General features: G+C 41.6%; 1 protein-coding gene across 1 annotated transcript in view; it reads left to right on the forward strand.

Moving 5' to 3' along the window:
* Positions 1–3,015: 3,015 nt before the first annotated feature.
* LOC126183543 (dedicator of cytokinesis protein 3) overlaps positions 3,016–17,651 on the forward strand; it is a 1,039,887-nt gene continuing 1,025,251 nt past the window's right edge. Inside the window, exon 1 of the mRNA XM_049925613.1 lies at positions 3,016–3,123. Coding sequence (XP_049781570.1) covers positions 3,087–3,123 — 37 coding nt within the window. The 5' untranslated portion in view covers positions 3,016–3,086. The remainder of the gene's footprint in view (positions 3,124–17,651) is intronic.

Raw genomic sequence — 17,651 nt, forward strand, 5'->3', positions numbered from 1 at the left:
CACACTATAATTGTTGATCAAGCTATTTTCCTTCCATCTTTTCATCAAATGAAGTCACACTTTAAAGTCTCACAATAATCACCCATATCAGTTTCAGTAACTTCTATTTAACTTTTTGGAGAAGGAACATGTTATCATCAGTGTCCTATCAGTTACAGATGAACTTGAAAATTTATTGCAAGTGAAAATATTTTTATTCAAGGTACTTTCTTATCTACTATTTCAGCCACATCATAGATAGAAATAGACAGGCCTAGGTGTGTGAACACCAATTCATCAACAGCTGTGTTGCAATAAACACACAGGACTCAACGTTTATCACCTCCAGGAGACATTATGCTAATTCTATATAACACCACCTCTAGACTAGATAATGTCAAGGCAAGCAAGGAACAGAGTCCACAAGTTTCTATACACAGCTGAAGTCACTCACTGGTGATTAAAACCCACAGAGCTGTTAAATTGTGGGGATATTGATTGCTATGTTTCAGTCCCTACACCAAATAATCCCAGACAATGTCTATGGGATGAAAATTGGGTGATTTATCAGAAAAGTTTAGTTGTGATAGGCTGTCTGAGTACTTGTCAAACCAGGAGTATGAACATGGCAGTTGTCACTTTGGGAGACTCACCAAGAAGACGTAGAAGAAAGGGCAAAATCTGGTCACCAAGAACGTATAAATATACATCCTTTTTTTGATTTCGTGGTACCCTGAATGTGTGGACCCAAGTCAGCACCAAAGACAGCCCCCAAAAATTGCTGCCCAAACTACACCTCCCACATACTGTGGGTTAAAAAGCTATAATTGTGATATACTCGACACTCTTGGATTACACTTATCTTAACTTTGTGCAAAAAGTTTGCTGAAATAAAAATGTATGTGACAAAAACATGTGTTTACTTTTAAATAACATAATGTGTTTCTTTGGACCTTGTTTCCAAGAAGATATTTGTTGCTTTTGTAATGACTTCCATACCAAAACAATGTGACCTCTTTGAACATACACAGTGCATGCACTGAAAGTCCTCCAACTATGGTGTGTTATGTTTCATGATCATTCACACAACTACAAAGGAAACTGTAATGACACATTCATGATATGGCATAAAATCTGAAAACACTTTTCATTCTGTATTGTCACAATAGGTACTAATCTCAATCATTCTATCCTGTGTGTCCAACTAACAGTGTGTTTCCTCTGAGAGAGAGAAAGATCATACAGACTAATAATACTCTTGTTCCCATGTCTCTGATCACCTTTTGAAGGCACAATGCTAGTGCTAGGATCTCAATAAATTAATGTTATTTTTTAAAAAAAATCTGGGATTATATAAACACAGTACTGCGAACAGCATGAAGTGTGGCAAAAGGTTTCTTCATGTAGTGACAACTGTAAATCAACAGACTCATTTCTATATTTCATTAAGTCTGTGTAGAGTCTACTGAATGCAATTGGAGATAAAGCAGTAATACACTTTACAGAATTAATCTCTGAAAATGAGAGTGATCCTTCACTAAATCTCTGTACAAATGCTGATTAAGTTGAAGAAAGTATCTTCAGTATCACATAACAGTTATGCTATATTCAGTAGCCAGGTGCAGCAGTCTTTGTAGTTCCAATTAACATAAAGAAAACAAATAAAGAACAACTTACATTCATGTTCTTTAACTTAATAAGCTTTTGTAGCTCTGCATCTGTGTATGTACTTTTAAAGTTTATATTAAACTGTAGCTCTGCATCTGTGTACGTACTTTTAAAGTTTATATAAAACACATGGATAAAGTTTCCTCTTATGATAATCATTCCAATGTATTCAGACAGAATATGAGAGAAATTACTGATACCAATACACTACAAATGCCATAAAGATTTCAGTTTTCACACAATGAACAAAGTGTAGAAGTGCTTACTCCTCCAAATTTCCTCAATGGTAGTTTATGAAATTTTTTACTCTGCTTAAAGTAACTGGGTTCTTTTTTAAACCATGTTAATTATGAATCATCATTACTATTTCTAATGCTCTTAAATGACCAGATTGAACAGGCAATCATCTGTGGTATCCCTTTGAAATACACAATTTCAATTACTCTGATTAGGAAGAAATTCCTACCAACAACTAAAATTCAATTGAATTTGTACTGCAAAAGCTGAATTTTAACGTATTCACCCATTTGTTGAAAGAGTTGCTGGCAGTTAACATGATGCTACTACATAATATTACATATTCGTTTTTATATCATCACATACATGTAACTGTGCTATCCAGAGGCACACGAAGGGTACTATTTATGATGTTGACTGCCAAGAATTTTGCAGTACCCTATTGCATATTTTATATCAACCATTTATCTTTTGTTATCTTTCCGGTCTAAACAAGATCTCTAGCCTCTGAAAAATCTAAATACAATAAAATTATTTGCGTATGTAGCCTAATATCTTGAGAGTCGTGTAAATACGTGAATTTAGTGTCTCAGCCGTGATTATTTTGAAAACCCGTTTAACCATAGTTAAGTTTATGTAGACTGAATATCTAGGCGTCTTGCGAAATAAAAAGTGTCAAAAACTATCATAATTATTTTAGAAGGTAGCGTCGAAAGTCGATCTTGAATCAGTAGTCTTCTTTCAAACCAAATGCGCTGCTACATACATAAAAATAACAGAGTGAGCTAATGCAACTTTTCAAAAACATTCTGCAGCGGGTACTATTGGTTTTTTGTTGCAAAGCGTTGATGTTTATCGTCGAGAAATGAATACAACCTGAAATCAGAGATATACAGGAACATATCCAAAGATACACCTCCCAGGCATTTTTACATTACTTGGGATTTTATTTATTCAAATAAACCGCTCTAATTCTTCAAACAATTCGTTCCACACAAACTCCTTGCTAATTAAATTACTATTAATCGATACCTGTACCTACGACCGATCGGTATTTCTGTCGACTTTCAGTTATCGATAACATTACAGACCTCGACTGCAATTATTACCCGACGACAGTGCACCGATGTAGCTAGTTGTGTCGTGCAAGCTATGGGGTGGGAGTGAAGTGATGTTTTGCTGAGTGGAAGCGTACGCGTACGATGTGGACGACAACAGTTAATAAAAAATACGGCGTTGGTAAGTCATGACGCTTTAAAGGAGCTTCAGTTCTAACCGACACGGCTTTCTAAAGTTGAACCCTAGGAATAATTACGTTTTCAGTGTGCTGTCACCGAAGCATCGGAGCATCGAAGTGGCGGCATCTGTCACTACATTCAAGTCCCGTTGTTTGTTTTACATAGCTCTGTGTATCATTTGCTCAGAACATATTTATTTGTACTGTTTTGGCTGGGTAACTGTTACGCTTATTAGCTGCCACATTCTTCTATTGCACATGTAATTTATTTTTTAAAAGTTGACGTTTTTGTTGAGCGGTAAAGCATGATAAGACGAGCATAAAATTTGTTACAAACAAATCTGAATAATAGTGATTCTCTAAATTTACAAATGTAACTCGTAAAAACAAAATATTTACGTTCAGCCTATTTGGTAATCCTGCCGTTATGTTACGGAATACTAACAACAGGCTCTTTTATATGTAATGTATACGGAAAGGATGCAATGACATCCCCGTGCAATTAATGTTTCCGCGCTGTCACTCATTTGTATTTGTATAGAATATACCTTTTATCTCCTCCAGTGCCTTATGTCAGTATGGTTCAATCTTTAGTTATATGCTGGACACTTGCCTAAATGACTAGAAAAGAAATGCAAAGTAACCGAACGTGCACGAAATATGACTTGAAATTTATATTGAAGTTTTTTTCCAACACTAATTAACTTATTCCGTTGACATCAGTAACGCGAGCTGGCTGTAATGTTTGAAAAGCTGTTAATAGTCTGCTACTCAGGATGAAACATATATCGTCATTATGTTACAGGCAGTACTGAAGCACATGCAATTGTGTAGTGAGGGGTTGTATAAGCTATGGTTTAATGTTGATTACTGTATCTTTCTCCAAATTATTTGGACAGTGTGGTGTAAGCAAATTATACTTCGCTAAAGATGGACTAACAGCTGACGAGCCTGCAGACGTGTGATACGAGCGTTAACAGCAATGAACTGCAAAAATGTGAGAAGCAGGTCATACAAGGACCTCTTTTCAGAAAAAATTACTGATAAAAAGTGCCTTTGTTATCCGAAGCACTTTAATTTATGAAAGTTAATATTACCATCCCGAGAACTTAAGCACTCGTGTACTTTTTATATCTGTAACAGTTATTTTACTGAAAAAAATTGAGAAGTATGAGGTTTGCATTTTGAAGATGCGTGCGTATGAGTTTACGCTTGTCGAGACGGCTTAGAATAAAATCAATACAGCATTTGCTTTTTCTTTGTGTAGCTTTATTTCACGAACAATTCATTGTCACACGTATAATTTTATTGAACCTTATACATGTTACAGGGAGTTCACATGTAGCAGCTAGATATTCTACAATGTTTCTAAATATTATATTAGAAATTTTAGAACAAATGGCTGCGTATTGTTTGGGTCTTTTCATTTACCACATTTTTTGGACAGCGCTTTGGGGACCCCGGCCTTCGGTGCAATATGTTGACGCGTTAATTGCTGCGCCGGCAGCGATGGGGAAAATACGTGGGAGCTAGGGAGTCTGAGACTGCGCATCGGCCCGTGATCGGTGCTTCGGAACCCAGCCAGCTGAACGCCGTTCGCAGAAACTGGAACTGCAACGTGTTTCCGTACCCAACGCTGATGATCAAAGGCGGGCAGATTCGAGATTTGCAACAATATCGACCGATCGGCGAATGGTTTTCGTAGGCGCTTTACGTTGAGGTTCGTCGTCCACGGAGCATGCAAATTTCAAGGACCATTATTAAACGTGGTCTTGTACACCCATCCATTGCAGACTTCTGCGCAATGTTTGTAGGATCAATTATATCTTTGAAACGCACGATACACAATACAGAATATTTGTAAATAATAGATAACTTAGATTGTGGGAGTAATATTCCGTTAACCCTGATCGTTGGTACGAGAACTGCTTGAAAGTGTAAGTATTTTTTTCGCACTTAACGTGTGAATGGGTGGTCCAGAACTGCTGCCGAACGTCACTGATCATGTACTTTTGCATTTCCTTACAGTTTTGTAATTGCCGCATGGAGCTAAACTACGATCCGGCTACATCTGTAAACGTTCAGATTCAGCAGTCACACGACACTAAACAGAATTTGTTGTGCGGTAAGGCAATTTTAAACGAGTCGTTACTGGCAAGGCACGCTAGTTTAAAGTGTGGGAGGCAGCAAACTATGTGATTCTTTCAGAGAGCCTAGGTGGAAGTGGCAAATGTGTTCCAAGAAGATGAACTTCTGGAATGTTATTCATGATTATGCCAGATAAAGTACATCCACAGATTGATCAAGTTATCGGATATAAATGTAATTAAAAAAGGCAGTCACATGGTGCGAACGATCACCTTCATTAAATGTACCATGTGCGGCCTGCTGCTATTATTTGTGATGTGATGAAACTGAACACCATTACTGGGAACTTAGTTCATCATAAAGGGCAGTGATAAGAGAGGTTGCCTCAGAACGCGATAATACGCGGAAGATAACAAGAAGAAAGACTAGATCGTCCACCGATATCTAAATCCCCCCACAGGCTCTGCACGAATTGTCTTTGGTAAGGCAGCCGGTTGACATGACAATCATCTGCTCGACTCACAAATAGAATCTGTCCCTGGTTTTTCGCATTGTTCTGTGATAAAATATTAAAGCAGCCCTACAGAGGTTTTATTTGCGCATCATTAAGAAGCCTTGGAATGTGTAGAAGCAAAGTACTATATAGAAACTGGAGGACTTTGCACATATTCTTAATCAAGTACCCTGAATATACAAGAGGTTGCACGTAACAGTGACACATTTAATTACTTATAAACAATTTTGGGTATCAAAACAAGATTTTCTTCAGCAGACTGAATCCAAGGTGCCGAGTATGTTGCTGCGTTGCTAACTGACGTCAGATTTATATCTACCAAGATATCAAAGCATCTATTATTTTTCGTAAATATAACGGTGTAGACCTACTTAACAGAATTTGATGTCTCCTGCACCGTCATCATAATAAAGATCGACATAGGCAAACCACAGTTCCAGACGGAAAAGAATGGAAGAAAAAATGTTGTGGCATAATTTAGGAACCACTGTGGCATTTATCCGGTAGGAATAAGGCCCAAACTCAGCCCTGCCTTCTACATTTAGGTTTTCTGTTTTTTTTTCCCTAAATCACTTATGGTCAATGTCGGGAATGGTTCAAATGGCTCTGAGCACTATGGGGCTTAACATCTGTGGTCATCAATCCCCTAGGACTTAGAAATACTTAAACCTAACTAACCTAAGGACATCACACACATCCATGCCCGAGGCAGGATTCTAACCTGCGACCGCAGTGGTCACGCGGTTCCAGACTGAAGCGCCTAGAACCGCACGGCCACATCGGCCGGCTGTCGGGAATGTTTCTTTGAAAAGACCGCAACCGTTTTCCTACCACAACCTTTTTTTTTTTTCAATCCAAGGTCTCAAACTTGTCTCTAAGGACCGTAAACGCTAATCTTCCTTCTCCTTTAGTTACGGTGTTCTACCGAGGGAGTTTGAGCAGTGGTGAGACATTGCACTCGTATTATTCTATATACATTGAAGTTTTATGGGAGTGATGATTTAGCCAATTAATGGATAATATCATATCTAACAAAAATAATACAGAAAGTTGTACTTAGTAATTCAACAAATGTTGCCTGGGGACATTATTCTGACTGGTGAGAAATCACATATAGGGTGCCCCATGGCTCAGTCTCAGGTCAACTATTGTTCCTCATACATGTAAACGATCTGTAGTCCAATATACAACTAACAAGAATGGTACTTATTGTAAGTTACACTAGTATTGTAATCAATTGAAGCATGTGTACAGAAACAGAAGAACGGTTAAACAGTATTCTTAAAAGTATCATTGACTGGTTTTCTGCGAATGGTCTCACCCTCAATTTTAAAAAGGTACAACGCATTTAGTTCTGCACATCTAGGTGAGGAAATAAGAAATAGGGTGGAAACTTCTAAATTCCTACGTGACCGTACTGAAGAGAATATAAACTGGAAAAAGCAACTTAGTTCAGCCACGGTTGCACTTGGAACCAACCATTGCAAATCTAGGGGAGGGACAAATCAGTATACTGACATATTCTGCGAATTTTCATTTATTAATGTCATAAGCAATAATGTTCTGGAGTAAGTCATCTTTAAGATAGAAAGTCTTCTTTGCTCAAAAGCGTTTTGTAAGAATAATACTGGTGCACATCCACGAGACATCTGATTAAAGAGTTGGGCATATTGACTGCTGCTTCACAGTATATTTATTACCTCATAAAGTTTGTTGTAAATAATACACTGCAGTCCCAAAAGGACAATGGTGTACATAATTATGATACCAGGAGGAAAAATAGCATTCGTTACTCCACATTAAGGTTGTATTTAGCACGAAAGGGGATGCACAGTGTCGCAGCTAAAATTTTTGATAACTTACTTTATGGTGTAAAATATCTGACAGAGAGCGAAGTAAAATTTGAAAACAAACTGATAAGGTTTCTCCTTAACAACTCAGCCTGTTTGTAGAAGAATTTCTGTTGCTGTAACTCACATCTGCATATTAAATAATAAAAAACCTATAAATGTTCAGCATGTACCCATATTTACAAATCCGTTTGAGGTGAGAATGTAAAATGATGTGGTCCACGTCATTACGATTTATCGTGCAAATTATCTATGGGACACGAACCTATCTATCTATTCGGGAGCATAGAGCTTCAAATTCTCGTCTGGTCATTTAGAATTAGGTTTGTCGTTATTTCCCTAAATAGTATAAGGTGTAGGCCGGGGTGGTTCCTCTGAAAAGGTAGTGTCGATTTCCTTTCGCATCCTTTGTCACTCCAAATTCCTACTCAGTCTCTAATGACCTCGTCGTCAGCGAGACGTTAAACCCTGATTGTCCTTCCGGTGTACTCTTGGTGTAATTTAGGTGATCCATGAAAAATGTACGTCACACTGGTAGGAGCGACATCTTTTAGCTCACTCCACCCGACTGAAGTCTTTATTGCCGTGCTACGTCACTCTGTAAAAAGCAACTTTTACTCAGCTGCCATTGTAATGCTTCCATCGCTACTGAAATTCGAGAGTGGTGTTGAGTGAATGCGAACAAGTATTAGCAGGGAGAGTATCAGCGGGAAAGAATTCACTGCTTCTGCCATGGAAAGCTAGCGTCCTCTCGGCGTCTGTCTAGCTAACGGCGCATGTCGGGACAGTTTGAGAGGAAGCGTTGGTAGATCCGTGCCCACTTCCTTGTTACAGAGACGGCCGCAGCTGTCATCGCCCGCGGTCTACGAACTGCAGAGCGCCTTCTTCTGTGCACGCTACTGCGCTCGGTTTCGTTTTGTGTGGATGTTAACGCCAACACATCTGCGTGCTGACAACCAAATGACGAAGGAAGCCAATGCTGCAGACATTCCACACGCGATCTCTCAAAAGATAACCTGTTCCTTGTCGAGAAGAGGCTAGTAGTATAGTTTCTTTCACGGTTTTCGTAAGAAAACTGTAATTGAAGAACGTTTTCTGTAACAGAGATGATTCTGTATGTTGGATGTACTAGGAAATATCACAGAACAGACCATGGATTCTTGGTGAAAACACTTCATCCTCCTTAATTTTTGTTCCTCTGCTGTTCTCCTGTGTTTCATATCTGTTAACCAGTAATGTTGCACTGTTTTAACCTTGGTGCATTTATTTTTCTTCCTGCTTCCATGACTGCCGTTACCGTGCCCAGTTCTTCCTTCGGCCTTACAAGCCTCTTGTTTATTCCATTCCTCTCCCGTAGTTATACATCTAAATCACACGAACCAATCATATTAATGTGACCGCCGCCTATGTGCGACATCAACGTGCAGTAACCACTCATAGACGGCAGCACTAGCAGTGGAGGATATACAGAGGGGTCCAAAAAATGTATCCACTGTTTAAAAGTCCATAACTTGCAAACTAATTGACGGAGTTGTCTCATTTTGGTGAAAATGTAGCTTAAAGTCCAACTTAAATATATCACTGAAGGTGTTCGGAATGGTCACCATTAACATCCACATACAAACGATGCCGCCGAACTCCAGCACCAACTACTGACTGCAACGTGTTCAGTTGGATATTTGCACATGAATGTACGATGGATTCTCGAAGTTCATCCAATGTGCGTGGTTTTTGTCGATAAACGACGTCCTTTAGTGTTCGCCACAGGTAAAAGTCCAGAGGAGTTAGGTCTGGGGGACGTTGTGGATACTCCACAGCACCTCTACGACCTATCCATCTTCCTCGTAGATTTTCGTCGAGATAGGCCCTAACACGATTTTGGTAGTGGGCTGGGGCACCATCTTGTTGAAAGTAAACTCTTCCGTCTCCATACAAGTCTCGGATGGCAGGTAAAATGGATGTCTGAAGCTTCTGAAGGTACACCTCACCGGTAACTGTGCCGTCAAAGAAGAATGGCACAATCAAGCCCCGGTAAGACAACCCACACCACACATTTACTCCTGGCAAATACACGGCTTTGTCTACATGGACGTTCGGATTTTCGGCGGCCCAGTAGATGCAATTGAGGCGATTTACTGTACCATTGAGTTTGAACTGTGCCACATCAGACCACACAGTCATCTCTGCAAACTCTTCATCGTTGCGCACCATGTTAGTAAACCACTCGCAGTACTCCATTCTACGATCTGGGTCGTCCTCGTTCATTGCGTGTAGCAATCGTGGGATGTAGCACTTCCACTTTGCTGTCCTCAAAATTCACCCAACACTTGAGCGACTCACTCCAGTTTCACGGGCACACTGTCTCACAGACTTCTGTGGTGAGCGAGTGAATTGTTGGACTTGATACTGTTACAGGTCGTCCAGATCGTTGTTTGTGTACATCTTTAACACAGCCTTCGGCTTCAAATTTGTCTCGAATGTGACGAATCGTTAAACGTGCCGGTGGCTCTGTTTGATACCCATTTCGCCATTGCCATTGAACCTCATTAATGTTTTCGTACTTAAAATACCACTTCCTTCAAAACTGACTTCCTTTCATCGAATGTAAGCCTTGCGCCAGCCATGTTTACTCGAGTAACTAGGTGCAACTAAGAACAAAACACCGACTAGCTGGCGACTGTCATCTGACAAAACAAAACAACGCAATACAACGCAATACAGCGCTTGTGTGGCGATTGCCGGAACTACAAACTATCACACTACCAAAGATGAGACAACTCCGTCAATTAGTTTGCCAGTTATGGACATTTAAACAGTGTGTTCCTTTTTTTTGGACCCTTCTGTATAAAGCGTGTCGGGGGAACGCGGAATGTGGAAACGAAGCGATTTATCTGACGTCCAAAGGGACACGATTATTGGCTTTCTGGCCAAGGCTGGAAGCATTTCCGAAGCGGCTGAGTTCGTAAACTGTGGTCAAAGTATGCCGTGCACGGGAAAACGTCGCTGTCCAAACCTGGCACCGAAGCAACTGTGGTGCACCACGGGCCATAGATGACGGGGATGAATGACGGTTGCGGAAATGTGTACGGGTGAACTTTCGAACGACTGATTGCTGAAATGAACGTAGGGGCTACCAACAGTGTCCCCTCAACGAGCGTTCAGCGAACATTGTTGCGTATGGGTCTCCTCAAGAGGCATCTGGTTTATACAACCATACTGTCTGCCATTCATCGGAAACGAAGGCTGGAATTTGCACGTCAGCACCGCGACTGGACGTGCACTGAGTGCCGATAGATCGTCTTTTCAGGTGAATCGCGTTTTATTCTCCGTCGGACAGATGACCGTTTGGTTATACGGCGTGAAACGTCTGAAAGAAAACACCCTGTGTTATGACCTGTTCTGGGAAATGTTTCGTGGCATTCTATGAGTGATCTCGTCATTCTGGAATGCACAATGGATGAACACAAGTATGCATCTATCCATGGGGACCTTACCCATACCAACATGCAGGGACGATGGTATCTACTAACAGGACAATGCAACGTGACATACAGCTCGCAGTGTACGAGCGTGGTTCGAAGAGAACTGGGATGAGTTGACCGAACTCTCTTGAACACCAAGCTCCCCGGATTAAAACCCAACCGGGAATCTGTGGGACCACCTCTATCGGGCTGTTCGCGCCACTGATCCTCAAGCCAAATAGCGCAGCTGGCCACGACACCGCAGTCGGCATGGATCTATATCCCTGTCGGTACCTTCCATAACCCAACTGACTTCCTGCACGTCTCGCAGCGGCAGCGCTGCAAGAAAGGCTGTTATTCAGGCTTTTGACAGGTTGTCGTATTAATGTGACTAGACAGTGTATGTCTAACCTGAATACACTACTGGCCCATTAAAATTGCTACACCACGAAGATGACGTGCAACAGACGCGAAATTTAACCGACAGGAAGAAGATGCTGTGATATGCAAATGATTAACTTTTCAGAGCATTCACACAAGGTTGTCGCCGGTGGCGACACCTACAACGTGCTCACATGAGGAAAGTTTCCAACCGATTTCTCATACACAAACAGCAGTTGACCGGCGTTGCCTGGTGAAACATTGTTGTGATGCCTCGAGTAAGGAGGAGAAATGCGTACCATCACGTTTCCGACTTTGATAAAGGTCGGATTGTAGCCTATCGCGATTGCGGTTTACCGTATCACGACATTGCTGCTCGCGGTGGTCGAGCTCCAACGACTGTTAGCAGAATGTGGAATCGGTGGGTTCAGGAGGGTAATGCGGAACGCCGTGCTGGATCCCAACGGCCTCGTATCACTAGCAGTCCAGATGACAGGCATCTTATCCGCATGGCTGTAACGGATCGTGCAGCCACGTCTCGATCCCTGAGTCAGCGGATGGGGACGTTTGCAAGACAATAACCATCTGCACGAACAGTTCGACGACGTTTGCAGCAGCATGGACTATCAGCTCGGAGACCGTGGCTGCGGTTACCCTTGACGCTGCATCACAGACAGGAGCGTCTGCGATGGCGTACTCGACGACGAACCTGTGTGCACGAATGGCAGAAACGTCATTTTTTCGGATGAATCCAGGTTCTGTTTACAGCATCATGATGGTCGCATCCGTGTTTGGCGACATCGCGGTGAACGCACACTGGAAGCGTGTATTCGTCATCGCCATACTGGCGTATCACCCGGCGTGATGGTATGGGGTGCCATTGATTACACGTCTTGGTCACCTTTTGTTCGAATTGACGGCATTTTGAACAGTGGACGCTACATTTCAGATGTGTTACGACCCGCGGCTCTACCCTTCATTCGATCCCTGCGAAACCCTACATTTCAGCAGGATAATGCACAACACCATGTTACAGGTCCTGTACGGGCCTTTCTGGATACAGAAAATGTTCGACTACTGCCCTGGCCAGCACATTCTCCAGATCTCTCACCAACTGAAAAGGTTTGGTCAATGGTGGCCGAGCAACTGGCCCGTCACAATACGCCAGTCACTACTCTTGATGAACTGTGGTATCGTGTTGAAGCTGCATGGGCAGCTGTACCTGTACACGCCATCCAAGCTCTGTTTGACTCAATACTCAGGCGTATAAAGGCCGTTATTACGGCCAGAGGCGGTTGTTGTGGGTACTGATTTCTCAGGATCTATGCACCCAAATTGCGTGAAAATGTAATCACAAAAATGGTTCAAATGGTTCTGAGCACTATGGGACTTAACAGCTCTGGTCACCAGTCCCCTAGAACTTAGAACTACTTAAACCTAACTAACCTAAGGACATCACACAATGTAATCACATGTCAGTTCTAGTATAATATGTTTGTCCAATGAATACCCGTTTATCATCTGCATTTCTTCTTGGTGTAGCAGCTTTAATGGCCAATAGTGTATTTATAAAACGCGTTCGCACGCACGCAGACGATCGTTTTCCCCCATGTTCACTAGCTGGTGACAGATTTTTATTGTCATGGAAGAGTGTGAAACGTTTGTTTTCTGTTATTGGCACATCGTCTCTATTGAGCCTCAGGCTCTGAACTCGCTTTCATTAGTAAAGGAATTCAGTTTGATTGCAGTCAGATCGTGGATGCCGCCGTGTGAACAGTTTACCTTGAGCACATCCATTCGAAGAGAACTACAGCCACCTGTGAGTTGACGTGGGCAACAACGTGTTGATGATACGGACTGTCGTCCGCTGACATCGTTTATACCATAGGATAGACGGCCCACAGTGCAATTCCGTGATGGGAAAAAGCTGGTGAGCGACCAAATCATTCATGTCGCCGTGTAATTCGCCGCTTCTAGTTGTACAGACTCAGAAGATTCCTGAAAAAGATCCAAACAGAGATATCGAAATGTCGAATTAGTAGAACAGGAAAACGACACTGCCTAATTATCCTAGCGATTTTTTGACAACCGTCACGAAAGCCGACAGATTTATACAGACGAGTTTATATTCTTTGCGTATCGAGATTTTATGTGCTGTATCAGCTTAACAACGCCCAGAGTCTTCCTGAGTTGAAAGAAATTACTGGCAGTGGAGGGCTTGGCCGTACATGTAGGATGTTTACCTGGAGGCAACCAACGTCCGCCCCCGGTAGCTGAGTGGTCAGCGCGACAGAATGTCAATCCTAAGGGCCCGAGTTCGATTTCAGGCTGGGTCGGAGATTTTCTCCGCTCAGGAAATGGGTGTTGTGTTATCCTGTAATCATCATCGCTTCATCCCCATCGACGTGAAAGTCGCCGAAGTGGCGTCAGACCGAAAGACTTGTACCCGGCGAACGGTCTACCTGACGGGTGGCCCTAGTCACACGACATTCACATTTTTTACCTTGAGGCAACCAAATATTTCGAAAACGACGCATAGTACGAAAAAGATGTTCCAGGTGAAAAGTAAATGACATATGTGTGTGCTGCAACTGGCCACATCCTAACTAACTATCACGCGTGGGCGGGGTCAACTTTGTATTTTCAAAATGGAACTCTCTATTTTTATTACATGTTCGGATTCTACGCCAAAAAACGCGTATGATTTACTGAGACGATTGTTTCACACTCGTGGTAGATGGTGCCGTAACCAACAAATATCAAGTGTGCCTGTTTTTGCAATGAATAACCGATGCATTGGATTTTACATTTAATTTACGATGTAAATGTAAACCTTTGTGTTCTAACGGTTGATATTGATGTTCAGACGTTATTGGAAATGTGACTGTACAGTACAAATAACATGGCTAGTCACTGACATTTCTGGTAAATAAGCTACTTGCATGGTTACGTAGTTTTCTGTTCTCTACGGGGTTAATTGTGGTCAGTCCCCAAAACACTGGAATGCTTGATTTCGGCGGCCGCTCTCGAACGCCGCCATGTGGGTTAGTGATTGCGGTGTGTGTTTCCATCCAACCGCCGTAACTCTCGCTGGCCGCTAAGTGGCTGCCAACGGAATACAGTCACCACATTTGCAATAAGGTAAAATGTCCATGTATACTCACGTAAATCAAGCACCGCAATAGTGAGAGGCAAGGGGACTCATCAAAATGACGCACCGCAATGGTGGGAGGCAAGTGGGGAATGACGCATGGAGACTCACCGATATCAACCATCCCGATTAAACTATTACATCAACGTCGTTGTTCCTGGATGACTCTAAACGTAGTTCCCAACCAGGCTATTGCACTATAAAACCAAATTTGCAACACTAAAGTAAATTCCGAACATAAATGCTAACCCTTATTTAACAAAAGTTTATACTTATATCATCATGTATGAAATGTAGAAACAAATGCGTCGTTTCGTAATTGCAAAACCAGATATACTTAATACTTATACTTAATACTGCCCCATCTACCACGAATGGAGAACAATGGTTTGAGTAAATCGTACGTATTTTTTATTTTCAGACATTTATCCAAAGATGAAAATACGTATTTGCAGATACTGAATAAAGCACTTAAACTGTTTTTATAGGAGATTTACTCGCAATAATAAAACACCAGCATAGGACCCTATATAGGTGAATGATTAAGAATAAAATAACTGAATGAACTAAATTTTATGTTTAACAAATTAATTATTTAAAAAAAGTTAATTTCGAATTAATGGTTCACGCTTCTAAAATTCTTATTATACAGTTTTTAACCGGTTGGTTGTCGTCGTTTGGTTTGGCGGATAGTAACTGCGGCAACACTACCCGTAGTACAGCGTACAAGTTACTTGAAGTGTGGACTACTTAATTCTTCCTGGCGTCGTTTTAACGTCCGTAACATAGCTCAACAACTTGTACCAAAGCCGTAATAATTCAGCGGTTGTCATCCGAGGGTATTGCGCAACAATTTCCAGGCAAGGCATCGCCTGCTGCGTCCGAGTGTTGCTGCTTTCGGAGCTACCTACAAACTGTGTCTTCTCGTCCCTGCTCGCTCTACAAGTAGAGTGCCAAAAACCCAAGCCACCTTTTACGCTCCCCACAATAACTTCCGTACAGTATAAAAACACTCTATCTTTTACATAACAGGTATCCTATACATTGTCCCTAATCGTGTACCATTTTATACAAATGACAACTTGCACAAGTATATAAAATTACTTACACGAACAGTTTCATTTCATTAATCCATGACAAAATATTAGTTAGTAAATTATACGTTTCACATATTTCTTTACATAAGTTACAAACAATCATTAGCAAAGCACTCTTAACGTCACATATATCACACTTTCCATATAGTCTTTGCGTATCATATCTTAATGACAGATTTTAAAGGCAAAAATTTTTCATAAATTAGATGATTGATTGAATAACAGTGTTATACCGCTCACTGCCTGTGTTGTTCGTCGTGAACAGCAAAAGGCGTAAAGATAGCACAGTCTAATATAGACTGTGAAGATAGTGCTATAGAGTAGCAGACACTGGTGATGGTCTTTTAGTCTACATGATAAAAGAAACAAATTTTGCGTGTGTATCGCAGTTTTACGACCATCAGTGGTAGCAACCACCATTCCCAAGGAATTTTTTTATCACTGCGAGCAAAAGATGACCACGAATACTCAGCACCAATGTCGTTCATCGCAGCTCGTGTCTGAAAATTGATTAGCAGCGAAGCATGAATTGCTGCAGGACGTCAACATCGGCCTTTCCTAACTCTTCTTCAGGACGAATGCCCAGCAAAAAACATGCACGAAATAAACACTTGAAGCAACATTTTACGCATATTAGGACTGAGTTTAAACTGCCCTTCAAATGACAATTTCGCTTCCTACGAGCTGAAACTGTGACGGCTTGGTGTTAGGAACGATCAGGAGAAATCACGCAGTTCGATTGAGAGTGGTAGTCCCAGATTTTGAGGCCCCTGGAAAATACTTAGAGCGATCGGGAACAATGATCCAAATATTAGGAACAGCAGCAATGGTGTCTGGACGAATTACGGCTACTCCAGTATCTTCGCTAGTTAACTCCACAGCGACTTGTAGTTGATATATTATCGGGATTGGTGGGGCGTTACATGGTATTAAGACGAAGGAAATTCATTTAGCAGTTATGATATTAGGTAAACCAACTCCTCTCTCCGTCGCAGCAGGCCTCGGGAGACCCAGTGGTACTGGCCGACCGTCGTGTCATCCTCAGGCGATAGGCGTCACTGGATGCTGATATGGAGAAGCTTGTCGTCCGGCCGTTGTTAATTTTCGTGTCCGAAGCCGCTACTTCTCAGTCAAGTAGCTCATCAATTGGCCTCACAATGCACCCCACTTGCCAATAGCGCTCGGCAGACCCGAGCGGTCACCCATCCAAGCGCTAACGAAGCCTGATAGCGCTTATGTTCGGTGATGTGAAGGGAACCGATATTACCACTACGCCAAGACCGTTGGCGTTAGGTAAACGAAAGAGGCGTAATTAGAGAAAGCAATGTTCTCGTAAATTCATTTTTTTTCAAACTCTGTAGCTGTCTTGATATAATGTTTAAATGCTCAGCAATCTGTGAAACTTACCAGATTGGCCAAAATACAGCAGCTGCAATCTCATTTCGGCTTCTCTGAGCTTAACACCATCGAAGAAAGAACTATATAGCCGAAAGCGTTCGTAATGATAAGTGTATGACACTTGGAACTAGCAGGAGATAAACATTAATACCTAGATTGATTGGTTTGCTGACCATTTAAACTTCATACGATGTTCAGAGTTTATGTCGCATCTTTATAGATTATGTCAGAGATATGCAGATTCATGTAATTAGGATGAGGAAGGGAATCGCGCGTGGCCTTGTTGACGGCACGATCTGGATTTTCGTGAAGTGGCGTAAGAAACCACGGAGATTCTGAATAAGGAATGCCGGACGAGGATTTCAACCCGGCTTCTCCCAATTACAACTATGATGTGTGAACCATTGCACATCCTCGCTCGTTGCTAAGGATCCTGATTCTTATGTATTTTTTTGCTGAGTCTGGTGATCATTGACTGTCATTTCATCACGACCACTATTTCAAAAGTTACACACTATCTTGTACAAGGGACAACCGCAGCCATAAGTAGACGTTTTGAATAATAAACGCGTGACTGGTCTTGTAAATAA

This window comes from Schistocerca cancellata, chromosome 4, assembly GCF_023864275.1.
Source record: "Schistocerca cancellata isolate TAMUIC-IGC-003103 chromosome 4, iqSchCanc2.1, whole genome shotgun sequence".
Classification (NCBI taxonomy): Eukaryota; Metazoa; Arthropoda; class Insecta; order Orthoptera; family Acrididae; genus Schistocerca; species Schistocerca cancellata.